General features: G+C 35.4%; 2 protein-coding genes across 4 annotated transcripts in view; both read right to left on the reverse strand.

Annotated features, from left to right (window-relative positions):
• The window catches only part of LOC115444103 (protein prickle), a 423,151-nt gene that overhangs the window by 250,682 nt on the left and 154,034 nt on the right, over positions 1–18,435 (reverse strand). The window lies entirely within an intron of this gene.
• On the reverse strand, positions 1,599–3,346 carry LOC115444102 (general odorant-binding protein 2-like). The gene is made up of 3 exons (XM_030169751.2): positions 3,023–3,346; positions 2,374–2,554; positions 1,599–1,873 (listed from the first exon to the last, which is right to left on the reverse strand). The coding sequence occupies exons 1-3, from the start codon at positions 3,146–3,148 to the stop codon at positions 1,695–1,697; spliced, it is 486 nt and encodes a 161-aa protein (XP_030025611.1). The 5' UTR covers positions 3,149–3,346; the 3' UTR covers positions 1,599–1,694.

Raw genomic sequence — 18,435 nt, forward strand, 5'->3', positions numbered from 1 at the left:
GCCGAGTGCTGACGCGGGCGACGCTATATTCTATCACCAGCAAATGTTGGATAACTAGAATCGTAATATCTCAAACGTTATTCATTAGTGAAAGGACACTAGCTCACCCAGTACCACGACTCATGAACTATGACGCATTATATCCATGAGTAATGTAATGTGTGTTCTCTGTTGTAAACTCTCGAAATAAATAAATGAGTATAGTGATTTCTTATCAATTGGGTGCAAATAATATATTATATCCTCTTGCCGGCGTCATCAGTTAGCCACGAGAGGTTAGCCAGTTTTCCGCGTGCTTCTACAGCAGGCGTTAATATTTCAACGTGTACTAAATTCAAGGGTTAACAGCGCCCCTGCCCGATCGCAAACATATACCACTGCTATTGTGATTAAATAGGAGGGTAAATTTATTTGGACTTGCATTCGAAAATTTATAGCGTAGACGGGCCCTAAAACAAAGTAAGAGAAATAAAACAAAGTTAAAGAATATCATTATGTAGTGAAGTCAATATATTATATTTTCATAATATTGACTGTCTGTTTTAGACATTTGTTTCTCACATTAATTATTGTATGCCTGAAGCGTCTCTTTTGTTTATAGAGGGGTTAGTAACATTTGTGGGGTGCGGTTGAGGTGACTTCATTTAAATCGATTATATGATTTAGTTTGTGACGTTTATACGTCACGTACGTAATTGTTCTTGATATTCTTGATCTGAGAATACTTAACCACTAACACGATGAAGAAAACATCACGAGGAAACCTGCATAATTGCATACTTGAGAAATTATAGGAATTTTGAGGGTGTGTGAAATCTACTAATCCGCACTAGGCCAGCGTGGTGGACTAAGGCATAATCCCTCTCAGTAGTAGATGAGGCCCGTATCCAACAGTGGGACAGTATATAAGACACGGCTGATATTATTATTATATATTTTTTTCGTTTTTGTCTCAAATTGTTTAGAATACTTCGACCGGTATTATGAAATCATGGGCCTAGGCCAAGTGAGTTTCATGGTCTGTTACAGTATGTATTATTATTTTCAAGATTTTTTCACGAGATTTGCATTCTTTAATATATTTATGTTTCAAATTTGCCGTGCTATGCTACTTACGATCTACATATAAGGTTTAGTTTTCTCTTTATCATACGCATTGCGCAGGTTCTGTGATAGAGAAGTTATCAGAGGTTAACCTATGCTCGAGTTGCTCATGATTCGAAAATGTACCTGAAGTATTGGCAGGCTAATATCATACATGGGGTTTAATGATACGCACGATGAACTACGAATGCACTAGTTGCACTTCTGCCTACCTCTTCAGGTATAAAGGCGTAAGCGTATGATATTCAACGAGACGCCCCATTATTTACAAAAAAATATGTGTTTCGCGATTTGTGTCTCGGAAGGCATCAGATTATAAAAGTAGTTTTAAAACTACTTTTGTATGATTTATCAAAGGTTAAGATTCTTAAAAAAACGAGACTCAAAACTTAATTTTATAATAATAATATTATTGCAATCGAAGTTAAATATATGAATCACATCTTCAGCACTTCCTATTGTAAAATAACAAACTGATCACAAATAAAAACAAATTGAAAACATAAATCATTTACTCAAATTGTGATATATTTTTTTTTTACTTTTTTCATGCCATGCTTAACTTAAATCAGTGTCCAAATGCGTTGTGGTTAGTACTTCTCGATGACAGCTTCTATCATGGCCACTTCTGGAGCAATTCCTTCCTTCTTCGCATCCTTCTTGAAGCAGGCTGCAACCTTAACCACGCGGTCACAATCGTCCGCGATGTCGTCGTATTGCTTCTCGCAGTTGTGAATTAGCTGAACCATCTTCTCTGATAGTACTTGGCCTAAAATAAGTGGTAGTATGTTTACTTCTAGATGCCTCACAATGGCTTTAACTTTTAAAGTTATGTCCGTTTATTGCTCAGTGTAACGGTGAAGGAAAACAGAATTTAAGAATTTTGAAGGTATATGAAGTGTACCAACTCGCATTAGCGTGGTATATTAAGGCTTAAATTATCTTAAAATATAATATTATGTGACGGCCTTAGTAGTCATTTCCATAGTCTAGTTTGGATCTGGGTTCGAATGTTAGTTCGGAGAACACCTTATGAAACTTTTGTCTTATACCATTGGCCCGTTACTGGATCTTACTGAGAGGCGTTGATATCAGATAATCGGGCGATAATTAAAACAAAGCCAAATCTGTTTTGTTTTAAGTTCTAAATTAGGATAAGGCAGGTGGAATTATGATCTCAGTAGTACAAGAGGTCCACGGCTAGTGGTGGGATAAACCAGTACTAACATTATTCCTATAATATAGTACCTTATGAAAATTAAAACTGACCGTTGGGGAAGCTCTTGATATAATCATGCATGTTGACGTGATGGATGCGTGTATCATCCTGCAGCAGCTCGAACTTGTTGGACATACAGATGATGGCGCAGCCCAGCTCGCGGTGCACCACCTCGAAATCCTCGCGCCAGAAGTGTTTGAACTCATCCATCACCTCCACTGGCAGTCCTGACTAAACGTGTGGTGTTAGTTATGCCATGAGATTTAGAACAGCCTGAAGGGTAATTTTCTTAGATTAGATATCCTATTGATTTTAGGGTATCTTAGGGTAAAAGTTGTTTTTTTTTTTTTATTGAAGATGCCATGGTTATTCCACGAAGGTAGTTGCTGTGGACACGATAAGACTATTGCAGTAGGATATAGAAGACCAGCTTAATGAGGCAAATTGTTGCAATCTTATCTCAATGATTAAAATTATAAAAAAAAACGTAATAGCTAACATTTAATATTAAAAAAAACAAATACATCTAATACGGAAAATACCCCTGACCATTCTTCCATTCTTGTAGGTAATTATTGATGATAATCGTCTATACTTTTTCGTAACCTCTTTACCAATCTTCTCGTTAATGTCGTTACTTGAATATTTTTTTTAATTATGCCAATCTTTCTATTCTTCTATGTATATTGGAATTCTCACCTCTTCCCGACACTCCTCTAACGCCTTCCCAAAATGCGCCGTAACATGGCTCATCACCTCAGCAGTTCCCATCACCGAATCGGTGATGAACACCACCACGACCACCAATATCAGCCGGTTGACCATCGCGACTTCAGCACCCTTCTGGCTTCAGCCTCGAGCCTTCTCCTCATTATATCTTTGTATATTTTTTTTAGTTATACAAATAACAGGTTATTATGGAACATAATAATATGTGCGGATTGGATCACCTCTATTTCTGACGAGTTAAGGTTTGAAACCCAAGATGGAGCTGTAGATGGAAGTGGTAATGTAATAAGTTGATGATTTGTCGCAAGGTGTAATAAGGCATGTCGAATGTAATTATGTTCTCGCCAGTCATGAACAACTCTATAGTTTAGATAATAAATGCTCTTTAGAATGACCTTCCTTGATATCAAATGTTATAGAATTTAATGACATCATTCCAGTACAATTATTTCGGGTTGTTTTGAATACATCGGTGCGTGTGTTGGTGCTTCCTGTAGGTATATCCTGGCTGGCAGGTAATGTTTACTATCCTTAATCATACATTTTCGCTCACTTGAACGAAAATATTCGTAGTTCAAATTTGAATATGTAATTTCGTATAAATAATAGTCCCCCTCAAGTAAAAAGTTTATATTATTTTGGTTTTCTATTTAGGCTCGTATTGTGCATAGGACTCCCAGCATTTAAAAAATGCTATTCGGAAACCGAAATTTCTTGTACGTACTAAAAATTAGAGGTCTGGGTATTCATCACACAATATCGAATTCCATAGAAAACTGACAAACAAACATACAGGCTTTCCATTGTGATTCTAAAGCTATATTATGCAAAAACACCACTAACTTCAAACATCACCTTAAAAAAGCCACTGGAATTCACACGTACACACAACTATTAAAAAATTCCCGATGTTAATAAATCTTTAGGGCCTTAGGGCGCTAATCCATACATTAAGCGAACGCCGCGTTCGAGACGCCGAACCGGGCGGGTCGCGTGACACCGACCGTGTGATGGGATACGTGCACCGAATACACAAATTGAGCGTATTTTTAGGCTGAATATCGCAATTATGGTTGGTAATAAAGATGGGTTAAGATAAATGATACGCAGGTGCTTGGTCGTAAATCATTTGCGACCATGGTGTCAGAATTACGCAGTCAATTAGGTTCGCGAAATTCTTTTGGGTATTAGTAACAAAATTATCGACAGTGGTAACTTATATTTTATTAATCATGCAACAACATACAAAATGTCCCACGTTCTGATAATGTTCTATTAGAGGTTAAACGGTTTCAATTCAGAGGACCAAGCCGACACAATTCTAACTGCTCAGAAATACTGCAATCGTTGGTATTGGTTGGTATTAAGGGCTATCAATTTATTATGATTGATTCCTTCCTACCCGAATTTTGGCCACGGCGGCCAATGTCAACGTAGTAGACAAGTACACAGGAGATATTATGGTGCACAAGTGTGTGCACAATACACAGGTGCACTCTCTGTTCCTTGATTTACATAGTTCAGTGAGACGGCAATCCGACATGACCGGTTTGAGATCAGGCATAGGACCAACAGCTTTATGTCCTTTCCGAGGCAAGGGCGTATCACACCACCAATTTCCTGACTCCGAGCTGCAACTGAGTAATTTTTAAGATGGAAAAACCCAGTTACAATTATTTTGACCTGACCCGGGATTCGAACCTAGGACCACAGCGCGTTAGTCGTACTCGTATCATATACAATTACAACTTCGCCATCGAGGCAGTCTCAAGTTATACTTATTATATTTATCGTAATATTTACCATCGAAGACAATACAAAAAATCGTTTGTATGTAATAAAACACTAATAGACAAAGGCCCTTACAGTAATCGGTAATGACGATAGTTTTAAAACTATCATTAGACGAACTAAGGAACTAATTTCCCCAGACACGGAAACTTACGATACCATTACAAGCTAATGCATCATCCATCTCGGGGGTGGGCAGGGAACAATCCGTCAAACCTTACTGTAGGTGACAGGTCGGGGCAAAAGAAAAATGATTTTGCAGCGAACTTTTTCCTGCTTTATTTGAATATTTTCTCAATTTATCATTACTAATAAGAAATAAAATGGATATAGATTTGATATCATAGTGTGAATAATTATGTACAGTCAACCACCAAAGAAGCTGAACCAAATTAAAACTTTAAAACTCTTTACACATTAACTTCAATCGCAATATCATTTTTTTCATCAAACATAAAGTAAACCCTTCGAAGTTTATATTAGTCTAGTTTATATTAGTTTATATTACCCCTTCAATTATGTTTCGGGGTTATTGGATATTTTTACTGAAAACTACATAGAGTTATGAGATAGAAGTATATAATTCAATTTGTGACATTTGCTTGTATACGTTTTGTTGGTGATAGGATATATTTTATATCCGCCAGGATAGTAACCACTGTATTAAACAACAAAGGTATTAAAACCCGCCATGGCGGCACACGTAAGTGTGTCGCGTTCCAGGGTCAGCCTGTGTATGTCCGGTTCCAACAGGCCGGCATAATTGTGTCGACTGTCGAGGGGTAATCGTCTCTCGTCAGTCGACATTCTATTGGACCCCACTCCATTCCATCAGGTGCAGTTGGATCACTTTGCTGTGCCTATATAATAAAATAAAATTGAGCCAGGGATTTATTCGGTCATGTAGAGAGCTCAAATATTATTTCCTATATATTTTCGTTATCAAAGCGGATACTTCAACTACCATACCGATATTTCCTCAAAATTTAAAGCAACAAACGCATTTCCATTCCACCAACACCTGATCACGTTCTATTTATATGGCAAACAATAAAATGCCGCGCGCGACACCCGGAAAATTCACTTTCAATGGGAAAATATAAAAAATTACATATGGAAAACAAGTTCTCGTGGAATATTTATTGTTCCCCTGGAACGTGAGGCGAATGTAAGCTGGCAACACTATAACTCATTGTTTTCCCTTTGGAAGTTGCTGTGATTTGAGATAAGGTCTTGGGAAAATCTAGCTGGAGCATATTTACATATTTTACTGGATGGCGACCGTGTACCAGTAAGTAACCAGTCGTTCATTTTGGCGAGTGGAATTTTGGCACATGATGTATATAATAGGGTATTTAATTATGTTTCATTTTATGCATTTTTTAATATGTAATCGCAATTAGTAGAAAAAAGAATTCCTTCTGAGAAAACAGCATTAAAATTCGATAAGAATTAAAGCAGTAATTCAAATTTTAAATATTACTACGTGTTTCAAATTTTGGGCGTGGAGTGGGGATAGCGCTTCATCTATTTCTTTAGCACGCATTATGATGCCCGCTGACGTCAAATGCAAGTATTTCGGCTCGTTTCTGTTTTTTGACACTCCCCTTACTACCAAACTTCAATGGCTTATAAGTTATAGATTTTTCATCAGATTTCAATGATTTCTTCCTTTTTAGAAATTATACGACGTACATATATATTTTATAAAAGTAATAAAAAAAAAATTCAAATATCTTATTAGTGAAGCGGTCATGTCATGTTGTCGAGATACGTGATTTTATTGCAACGACTACAGTGTGTCCCCTACGAGACAAGTAGCTTTTGGCGGACCTTTTTGGATTTTCCAGATTTTAACTTTCTATTGATATTTGTAATTATTCTGTACGTTTTATATAATTAAATATTTTCGTCGTTAGGCAATCGAAACGCCAAGTTTTGGTTATATTCGTCGTTTGAACCAATATCGTCTCTTAATCGAATATAATATGCATGCCATTTGCATACCAATATTAATACAGCGCCATCTAGTATCAACATTATGAAAGTCATGCAATACTAATCGCAGCCAACTAATGCAATTGAATAGATAAAAAAAATCGTCATAAGCATGATAAGACCTTCAATTTTATTCGAACAGCTCTTCTTATGTTAAATGACAATGATTATGTTTAAAAAAAAAATATTGTCTACCGCTTCATTATGAAGTGTAAAGATATATTTCCAACTACTTTGTATTTTTATTTTTTTTTGCGGATTAAGACTAATTAGTATTCGAATCTCAGCAAGCTTCAGCGCTCGATGTCATGAAATGCGTGCAACTGCTGATCCTGGCTTACAGGAGTAGCAGGGGTGGGTGTGAGAACGGGATAACCTCATGTAGATCAGTCATTGTATCTGGAATACAGCCCTACACTTACTAAGTATATAAGGCAATATATTAAAAAAAAAAGAAAAAAATGTTGTTTAGACAGTGTAAAGTACCCCAATAGCACGAGAAAGGCGTACACTAATATTAACTTTAAACGAAACCCTGACTGCAACCATCCATCAACCTGTCCGTATACCATACTCCACCACCAACTTACATTTACCGCCAAAAACCTTTAAAAACCATACAAAATATTTGAAACAACTGCAAAATTAACTTTGCAGGATCGCATCATTAAATACTTCCTTTACAAATATTTGCAAAGGAAAACATACCTTATCCCTGGGTAATATGTTTTAAATTAGAATAGAGAAAATATAACGTAAATAACTTAACTGCAGTATAGATGCACGCGCGACAAAATTGTATTTGCGTTCGCATAATCGAAATTTAGAATGAAAGTGTAGGGGTGGCAAGTTTAGGGAGCGAAAAAGTTATCTTGGTTCCGAAGCAGTGGATTCCGCGGGAGTTGAACCATTTTTCAAGGAAAAACAACGCTGTGAATACTAATGTTAAGGAAATGGAGTTGTTAATGAGACGTACTCACAAAATACGACGTTTTTATTACTTTTTTCAGCAGTTACAAATGTACGAACTTTTTCTGTGTTAACCTTAATTATGCTGTTGTATTTGTAAGTAGAAAAAAATAAGATCGATTGTGATTGCCTATGAGCGAAAATGTTTTAAAGAATAATTTTACAATTCATTCCATTAGTATTAATACCAAGGTAACTTAGACATCCAAAAACTCAAAGGAGCTCTAGCGTATAAGGGGCCTGGTCCTACCAAAAAACGGGCAACAATAAACACTAAATATAAGTAAAATTCAGCGTTCCAATAAACTTTGTATTAATTACCCAATGTTTTTGATAAGTGACATTTAACATCAGAGGAAGTGAGACAAATTATTCGACTATATCTTTGTAAATATACAGACTTACTTATAAACTTGTTTTAGCGTTAAGAGGTGGTTAAGAATTGCTTAAATAGCTGTCAAAAACATCACCGGTTTCCTAGTTTAAACCTTATTAAGAGGAAAAATGGCGGGTTTTGACTTACATCTTATCGAGTAAATTTGTGTTTTAACTAAGCATAGCTTTGCGAAACTTTATAAGTAAGACTGATAGTTCTCGTGTTGATCTTTACAGCCATCAAAGAAAATGTCTTAAAACAACCTCCAATAGACGCTGTTTAAATTATCTAAATAGATGTAACAAGCCAAAGATAACAGTTTCAAACTATGGCATATAATGATGGCCGTTTTGATGTTTTATTAAGTTTCGTATTAATTCATAACAACATTAAAGGAGCTAATTGCTGTCCATTATCGTCAATAAGTGCAGTAAAATTTATTAATTTTAGCGCCCTTTTTTCTTCACCTCTTATAGAAATTTGTTACTTATCAACAAACAAAGTGTAGGAGAGTAGTATTAGAGCGATTAAATACAGCATCTCTAAAGGCGTGCCTTAGAGGTGTTGTATTATGTGCGCGGTATGGCTTCCGTTCTGCGATCTCGTATTAGAATCCCGGGTCGCGAAAACAGATATTAGGTTTTTCTTCTTTGTACCAGCCCAGAGAATTTTGGAATTCAGAATGATAAGTTAGGCACCTATCACATCACAGGACGGAACACGAGTAAAAGTGAGAGTCCTAGTTGCACCTCTGCTTTCCGAGATGAATGCATGACGTCACAATGTGTGTATGTTTTCTAAAGATAATCTTACCTGGCAATGGTGTGCAGATGAGCGCTGGTGGCAAGCTTCACGAGAGGCCGATGCGGAGGCCTGCTCGGCCTGGTGGGAGGGCTGTACGTGTACTCCGCACTCTCAGCGCCAGTTAGCCAAGACCAGTGCTCCGTCATGGTGTTATAATTATTAAGCAATTTTGACACTTCTGACTAGATTAGTTTGAGGTTATTTTTCGTTGTCACTTAACGATTTTGACACTTGTTACTAGATTAATTTAAGGTTATATTGCGTTGTCACTTTATAATTTTGACACTTCTGACTAGATTAGTTTGAGGTTATTTTTCGTTGTCACTTAACGATTTTGACACTTGTTACTAGATTAATTTAAGGTTATATTGCGTTGTCACTTTATAATTTTGACACTTCTGACTAGATTAGTTTGAGGTTATTTTTCGTTGTCACTTAACGATTTTGACACTTGTTACTATATTAATTTAAGGATATTTTTCGTTGTCACTTTACTTTAGAATTTTGACATATCTAAGTAAATTATGTGAAGGCCATTTTTGTTTTAATTTTTTATTAGACTAGTTTCAGGTAATTCTTGTTTGGTTTGCAAATTGTTGATTGTCTTTAATGCTGCGTTTTTCCCTTGCATTGAACAGTGCTTTTACTGGACCCGTTGGTAAGTAATCAACGGACAACTTGTAACAGAAAACGCCCAAATTTTACGTCTATGCGCAAAGTCATCATTAATTCCTTCAAAGGAATTATAACAAACTAGTTTTCGCTCGGGGCTTTGCCCGCGTGCAAGAGTTTTCCGGGATAATAGTCCCGCAATATATTTTCCCGAGATATAAAGTAGCCTATAACCTTTCCAAAGTCAACTATCTCCATACGAAACTTCATAAAAATCCATTCAGTAGGTTGATTCCCTATGCTACTCGCGATAACACACCGTAAACGCGTGTTGTCAAAACAAGCTCTAAACACAAACGCGTTTCATACACGCGCCACGATGTGTAATTGATAAATAGGTATTGTGTATGCCATACGATAGGTTGTCTATGCTTAATATTTTTATATTACGATGTGTTAATGCGTTCAGAAATCTTTCATCCCCTCGAATCGTCAAGTATCGGTTTTTGAAAAGGCTTTTTTTGTTTGTATTCGTGATATTAAATGATGTAACTCGAATAAATCACTGCCAAACTTTATTTAATCCCATTTTTGTATATACTTAAATGTAAGAAACATGAAAGGAATATAAAAATAATTTAAAGAAATTTCTGTAGATTGTGATTGTTTTCAAACGAAAAAATATAACTTCAAAATTATTGTCAAATGTCAATGTCATTGACTTATTTACTTGATTTGTTTACTAAAGCCACATTTTAAAAATTGAATTGAATTGATATATTGAATGCTACTGAAGATTTTACACGAATGCTGTTATATGAATAATAGTAAATGCTGTTGTGCTTATGCAGTTTATGTTAAATTAGCGCTAACAACGTATAGGAATTCTACGGACCTTCCATTATAAAATTTGTTGCAAAATCGACAAGGCATTAACTCAAATTCTTTTTTATTTAGTTAAATAATGTGACGAGGATGCCGTTTACCTGATGATAAGCGATACGACCGCCCATAAACAGTTACAATGCCATCCGGAACTTTGAATTGTAAAGCACTATGTGACGTTCCACAGTAGGTTTTCAGAATGAGACAAAGATTTTAGGTCTTATAAAGTAATTACGCTAGTTACAATTTCCTCTAAACTGGTACACATCAGTGCATGGACACAGTTTAACTTGGCTATAGAAATAGACATTGCCGTAGACACCTTATAACTATTAAGACAGACACTCACATATAACAGACTTACCAACAATAATTAAAATAAGTGTATATTGCCTATTAAACGTTATTTTTAAAAATTTATAGCTCTATTACCTAGTAACTTCTATTTGCCGCTCAACCGGCATTAATCTTTTTGGAATAAAAAGTACTCTATTCAATCCACAGCTCACTGTCTGAGTACCATATTTCATACACATTCATTTAGTTATTAAGGTGAAACTGATTAATTAACAAACATTCAAACTCATGTATAGAAATTTTACTTAAGTATATTATGTTATCTAAGACTGAACAACAAATAAAAATAAAACAAAAATAATGTGTTGTTAAAACTGAGTATATTTTACTATTATTTATTTGGAATATCTTGCATTACATTCACTATCCTGTAAAAGAAATTATTTTATTATTACATTTGATATTATCAGTTTTGTTAACATTAGTATTCAATGTAAGATGCCTTTGGTCTCCTAAAATAAAAAGGAAGTGTTTGTACAAACAATTTTAGATTTAACATGATTACATACTTTTGTTTGTAATTGTGTAAAATTATTGGGATTACCTACATGAAATTTTTGCTTTGTTTCCCTGGATCGATATTCACATTTAGAAGATTTTGATATTTAATTTAAAGCTGGCTAAGCCCTTGATTAAGACGTCTACCAATTACTTATAACAACAATAATGTATAACTAGTAAAAATTTCTTCAATAATCTTTATTGTTATCAAACTTTATAGGTACAAAACTTTCACCACAAAGAAACTACATAGTATTATTTGTAATGTACATAATTAAGAAAACATTGTTTAAAAAGATACCTTCATTAGTGTTTTATATTTGTTTGGCCTATCTATTTACTAATAGAAATATTACATCGAAGTAATAAAAATAAACTTGATTGACCTCAATTGTTGTCAAAAGTCGGGTTGCCAGTAGTAAAGCAGCTTATTTTTCACCGCTGAGCCCATAACACAAATTTGACTATCAAGATACAAAAACATAGGTTTGAATATTAATTCGATCATTTAGGATTTATGTTTGTTTTGTTTCTGATAAGGTAGAATATTATATTTGAGTTTTCACGATGTAAAGAGGATACTATCGTCAATAGAAATTATACAGTCGTTGTATCTAAATAATTAATTTGTCTAAACGCGCATAGACGCGCTGGATTGCCGCACGTTATTTTGACAATTCGTAACATGCCCGTAAGGCGGATGTGTCACACCTCATCGTGTTCATGAAATGTCAAATTAGCATCCAGAATACTCTTACACAGTCATAACACGAAGTTAACGAAACACGCCGTGTTACAAGTTCGACATTGTCGTAGAGAATCATGCCCCAGTAGTTATTTCGAGAAAGAGGAGCATACATGCATCCATCTTTACAAACTTTCGCTTTTATAATATTACTAGTATTTGTGTAAATATCTAAGAAAGGTAAATAATTTTACAATTTGATAAGAGAAATACTCTCTATTTTTTTTTATTGTTGCTATCTCATAATATTTTAACCTTCATGAAACTAATAACAGTGTAATTCAGTTATGAGGGTTAATAGAAATAAAATTACCCTTAAAGTCCGACTATTACGGTATAATATTTCAAAAATCTGAAGCTTTCATAGCCACTCGGTGACGCCATCTGTCATCTTTCAAAACTAAATACATTTCCAGAACAATGATTGATGAATGGCTGTTGGACACATGATGAGAAAGTAAACAAATTTGCACTCTAAAATCTGGGAACTACGGTTCAAATTGAATCAAAAATTAGGTTTTAAACGCGTCCCACACTTAAAATCTCTAATCATACTCAATTTAACCTTAACGTGATATAATAAAGTTCAAATTCAATAAATCAGATATCATTCAGCCCTATGAAATAGCGCTGCTCCCCTCCAAACTTCTAATCAGGATTACAGGATCAAGAACATTTTCAAGTCTCAAGACATATCTGTCCCTCTCAAACCTTCAGGGTGTGAAAGAGAGGTTATATTTGAATAGTTGGTAATAGCAAGTAATAAATCTCAAAGCCCTTAGCGTCGCATCGTATAGAAAATGTTCAGTATGATTGTTATGGGATGACGTCATGCTGTTTGCAGAGATTTTGAGGAAAGTTACCGTATTATTTTATCTATTGTGTGGTTATGATGCTTTGTATGATACATTATACTAATGTGATTATTAAATATAATATACGAAGAGATTCTAGCATGTTTTTTTTATTAATATTGCGAAAGGAGAATGTCCTGATTTTATTTATTTTTATAGGAGCATGCTAAAATAACCACATAGTACCTGATGATAAGTGAAGTAAGGTATATTCGTTTAACCTTATAGGTACGTTTAGCCGGTTTTTGGGGTCAAAAAAACAAAAGATGTTTTAAAAACGAATCTAAAGATCTAAAATATAAAACATTAAAACAAAAAAGAACTATCTGGATTAAATTATAATTATTACTTTAATGATAAAACAGTCTCAAACCAGAAATTATAGTCAACTAAACGATAAATAATTTATACAACATATAAATGAACATCAGGCAGAACAAACCCACGGAAGTTTGACAGTTAAACCCCCGTGTAACGCCGCGGGCTATGCGCCTGCAAATACGGCATGGAATCTAAATGAAGCAATTGTTTTAATAGTCTCTAATTACATTAATAATGTCTGTATTATTATTTCTTTTTATTCAAAAGCTGTTGTTAAGGTTTATATTAGGGTGTGGATTTATAATGCGACTATTTTTTGATAAACAAACTCTTCATTTTAACAAAAATATAGTTTTTAAAAATTCTTATAATCCGTCAAAATCAAACATTGCAACGAATGGAAATTATAATGTGTTTAGGAATGTGAATAAAGGAAGAGAAGAATTGATATATATTTTTTTTTGTAAAATTATATTCTGTTTAAAGTTAAGGATGCCAGTATTAAAACTCGAAAAAGTTTTACTAAATTAAATAGTCGTTCTCTGCCACATATTTGAAAATAAATATCGCAGGGCTAATATTATATGAACCTATCGCCATATCGTAATAACTCGTTTAATTCAAAATTCACAATATAAACACGGTAATTTTGTTGCGTAATATAAAAAAACGTACACCCCTAAACCAGCAAATTCAAGCACACTTGTGGGTAAACACATACAAACCTCGTTAGGGTTGTCACGCACCCTGAGGTGCATTGATACATTCGTCTCTCTCAACCTGATGCAATTTGAGTTTAGAACAAAAATGACAGTTGAGTTGACCTTATAAAACAAACATTTTTAAGGGTAGGCATGTTATAGACATTTGTGGCTACGGCATAAATCCATTGAGGTACTTACCTATAGTAAAGTATCTCAAAGTAAATCGACGCGTTTTTTTTTTTAACATTGACATAAGTTTGTTAGCCTGGCAGGGCCGGCTTATACAAACACACCGGTCTTGCGGGTGAGTGCTGTAGGCACTGCGAGCCCTTAAGTGGCTATGCTGAGGGCAACCCACTAAGGAGTCACGAACCTCGGCTCAAGACGGCCGCTGAGAGAGGACGAGACACCAGCGATTATGGAAACCGCCGCGAAGTCACAGCTGACATTTAATAAATACAGATAGAGGCACGAGTCGTGAGCACTCTCGTGATTGGTCGGTTTGAAGTCAAATGTTTCGCATGATTGGTTCCTTAGTCAATACTTGTTGTTCATTGGCTTGCACGTAACATACGACTACTATACACCTCCCCCACTACTATTCAACTGTTCTCATGACTTGTTTACTGTAATATTTTCTCTTCCAACTACAGGCACAGATCCCTTCTCCTTCCCTAGATACCCCTATGCGCTTGTTTATCATGATGTAATTATAAAACCTTAGGTCATGAGTCTACAAGAATTTGTCAACACCTCGACATTAGGTGCAAATAACCGGTTAAGTTCAAACGGGCGTCGCTTCGCATCACGGAGGGCTGTTAATCCTCCCTCGTGAGGGCGCGTACCCTTTATTGCCAACGGTGATTTATCGCTAGATGCTAGATAGGGTACGTAGGTTCAATTCTCATCATCATTGTTGAAATCAATAAAATCATTCAGTAGGGCTCTTGCAAGTCTGTTTAGATAGGTATTGCATTGTCAACTTCAGCCTATAAGTCCATAAGTCCGTGTATAGAATTATCTATTTTAACTTCACAAAGCAAGTATGTATACATTGCTGTGACTTGATTGGATTGTAGCCAGTGTACAGAGAAATATGAGATGTAACCATTTGATGTATTTTTTACTTATTTGGCCACCACCTATTGCTTTTACTAATACTTATTAATTAAATATAAAAACTAATACAATTAAATTGCACGAATGTAACAATTATTTAATGGTTGGCACAGCATGCACACGCATTGCATTATATCCTAATAATTTGATTTTGAATTATTTTTTTATCTGCTTTTATAAATAGATGTCGCTGATGTCCTAAATGGTGCAATGAATCAGTAATTTAAAGACTTTTGTAACGAGAAAGGCTTTATAATCTAACGATGCTGCAATCATCATCTAGAAGTTCATATTTTTAAGATCTTGAATGATTCCTCTACTATTGTGCGCAATTATAGTTGGACATCTTTACCAACGCACTTTTTGCGTTTTGAAAACTACTGACCACTCTTTACCTACTGCGCCACCATTTTTGGCAACAAACGGACGAGACAGATGCATTCGTCAGTAATTAATAACACCTAAACATACCATACTTCATTATCTCGGACAGGGTCGGGGAAAAACAAAAACACACGCCACTGTAACAACAACTCTACGATGAAGGCATGGAGTGGGTTTCACAATGTAGAATGAAAGAAGGGGATGAAATCCCCAATTTACGTGCAGTCTACGCCGCTTTGCAGATAGAATTAAAAAATCTATTTTGTACTACGCAGTTTTTAATTGTTTTGATGGATGAAGTTTGTATAATTTTTTTTCTACTCCATTTTTTTTTAATTTCGTTGTAAATGTGTTGAAATATGGTTTTGGTCCGAGGAAAAATATGTGAGAATAGTTTTAAAAAGCAATAAAATGTAGACATTTGCCGTAATAAAATGTAGAGAAGCAGCCAAATCATATGACCACAATGAATGAATGAATCCCTCCTGGGCGAATATCGGCCACTGCAGCCAAACACAACGGAGATCCGCTTGGTACGCAGGAGATATTATACTGCACAAGTTTGTGCGCAATACACAAGTGCACTCTCTGTTCCTTCACTCTCATAGTTCGGTGAGACGGCAATCCGACATGACCGGAGAGAGATCAGGCGCAGGACCAACGGCTTTACTTTCCGAAGCACGAAGTTATCACACCGCCAACTTCCTGACTCCGACTTGCGACTGAGTATTTTTTTGGACAAAGCCAATCACAGTAATTTTCGTCACTTTTACCAATTTTAAAATTCACATTACAAACCACAATTAAAATAAAAAGCCCACAACAAATCTATCGATTCGCGAAAATATTTCAATAATATTCACGTATACCATTAGCTAATAACATAGACTAGACGCTAACTCTAATAAACAACCTAATCTTCGAAGATGGGGAGTCCGCTCCCGATCTGAGGTGAGAAAGGCGCCGGCTGTCGATGCGAGGCATGAGTCACGGTAAAAGCCCGGCGCGAGCTGCACCAGTCTGAACGCTGAGTGACGCGAGTAGCGGGTTTGGATTGGATTTGAAATGACCACAGAACACAGATTCATAATATTTGTTGTGAATATGACACTCGCTTTGCTCAACGGCGATTTGAATATGCGGTGTTCTTTTTTTAAAATTCAAAAGATGGTAGTATCGATTTGGCGATTTTTTGTGTAAAATATTTTTAACGGTTTTTAAGTCAGTTATTTTTTAAATATTTATTTAAATTACTCATTTTTTTTTTATTTTTACGTTAATTCTTCCTTTATTATATTCTGCTTTATACTTGTAAATTGCATTAAGCTCCGTACATTATTATGTACACATGGTACACATCAAACAGCACTTTTATAATCTCAAGAATCACACGGTCCCCACAAATTCCAACCCTTATTGTATTTGACATAAGGTCTATAATACCTAGTGTTTTCATTCCTGTCTCGGTGAATTTTAATACTTTACCACCCTAATGCTAGTTTTAATCAATGAAATGGACTCGAGCGTCGCGTAGCGTTCACTGAACTGAGCATCTCACGTTAGACAATAAGCACCTTTTGTATTAAACTATCTGTATTTAGTGAATGGAAAGTTCGCATACCTACCTTAAAGGTATTACAAGTTTGGGTCTGCCGATCCCCTACTGGCACTGAAGTAGTGTTCTCTATATTGCTACCTATTTATATGGTTGCATTACTATTTAATAATTACAGTAAAAATATTAGCAATGTTTACTGAATACAAAGCTCCAATGTCAGTAGAGAGCTACCATTCTGACAGCTACCTAATGAATCTACAATAAATCAATATTATAACCCGCTAATTTGATCCCACCATATCCCACATGCAGTCAGGATTCCGCGTCCGCTCACCCCAACGCCGCCCGCCTTACCCGGGTGCCAGTTTATGTGAAATCGATGCACGCCTGTTTGTAAACACTTGCATTTCTACTCGCTGTGTTTATTTATAGAGCGAAAGAGACGGCAGTATATGCCAAAATACTAGACCTGGAACGCTATTTTGACAATCAACAAGTTGCATTTTTGTTTGAATTATTGATTTTTCGCAAGTGACACTTATTTTAGTGCAATAGAGATAAGTATTCAAAATAAACAAGAAATCACTAAGAACTTTACCACTGTAAATTAACGGTCTGGTAAGAAACACACACACTGATAAGTTCACAACACTGTCGTTCCATAAACGAATAATTTTGTTTTTAAATTTTTGAATTTGGAACGTGAAAGTTTTCTTTTTTTGAATATATTTCGCGGGAGGTGGCGCGCCCATGCGGCCACGTTGCAAACTAACCTAACCTTGCCTCATGCAGCCGGGGCGCGATCGTAAAACCCCAACGTTTGATAGTCTTGATACTTGGCTAATGTCTAGAAACATGTTATTGCATAACTTTTACAACCGCACTAAAATAATCTGTTTATGTTAATCTCGACTTATAAAGTATTTTGCAACAATTAACTAAGACAAATTTACGATGTCTAGTCAGGCCATAAACGTTGGAATTGGGACTAGTTTTATGTGAAATCTAGTTATTTTTGTCTTCGTATAAATTTTAAATAACCTGCCTTTCAAACATAAATAACACTTACAAACTCACCATAACAGGAATGAATTGTAAATAATTAATACACAGATCATAACCTTATTATACACAAATTAAAAATAAGGATAATGAACTTTAGCACCTAATAAAAAAATGCTCAAATCCTCTAACCAAATTACAATCATCAGCACGTTGTTAAACTCAAACAAACCAAAATTTTTTTTCCAACACATTTTTTAAACCTCAGTATCAAGGATCAAGCGTCATAGTCGTAGTACGCACCGGAGCAGAGGGCGGCGAGTCCGTCGCACCCTCGTTCATTCATCGTTTACTACTAGGGCTGTGTTGACCTTGTGTTTACTACAGTGGCGGCCCTAGCGGC

The sequence above is a fragment of the Manduca sexta genome, chromosome 16 (genome assembly GCF_014839805.1).
Source record: "Manduca sexta isolate Smith_Timp_Sample1 chromosome 16, JHU_Msex_v1.0, whole genome shotgun sequence".
NCBI lineage: Eukaryota > Metazoa > Arthropoda > Insecta > Lepidoptera > Sphingidae > Manduca > Manduca sexta.

Bases quoted from the DNA above. Each gene is read 5' to 3' on its own strand.
- LOC115444102 (XM_030169751.2), bottom strand. From the start codon at position 3,148: ATGGTCAACCGGCTGATATTGGTGGTCGTGGTGGTGTTCATCACCGAT. The intron at 2,555-3,022 runs GTGAGAATTCCA...CCACACGTTTAG, and splicing joins TAGAGGAGTGTCGGGAAGAG to TCAGGACTGCCAGTGGAGGT. The intron at 1,874-2,373 runs GTCAGTTTTAAT...CACTTATTTTAG, and splicing joins TATCAAGAGCTTCCCCAACG to GCCAAGTACTATCAGAGAAG.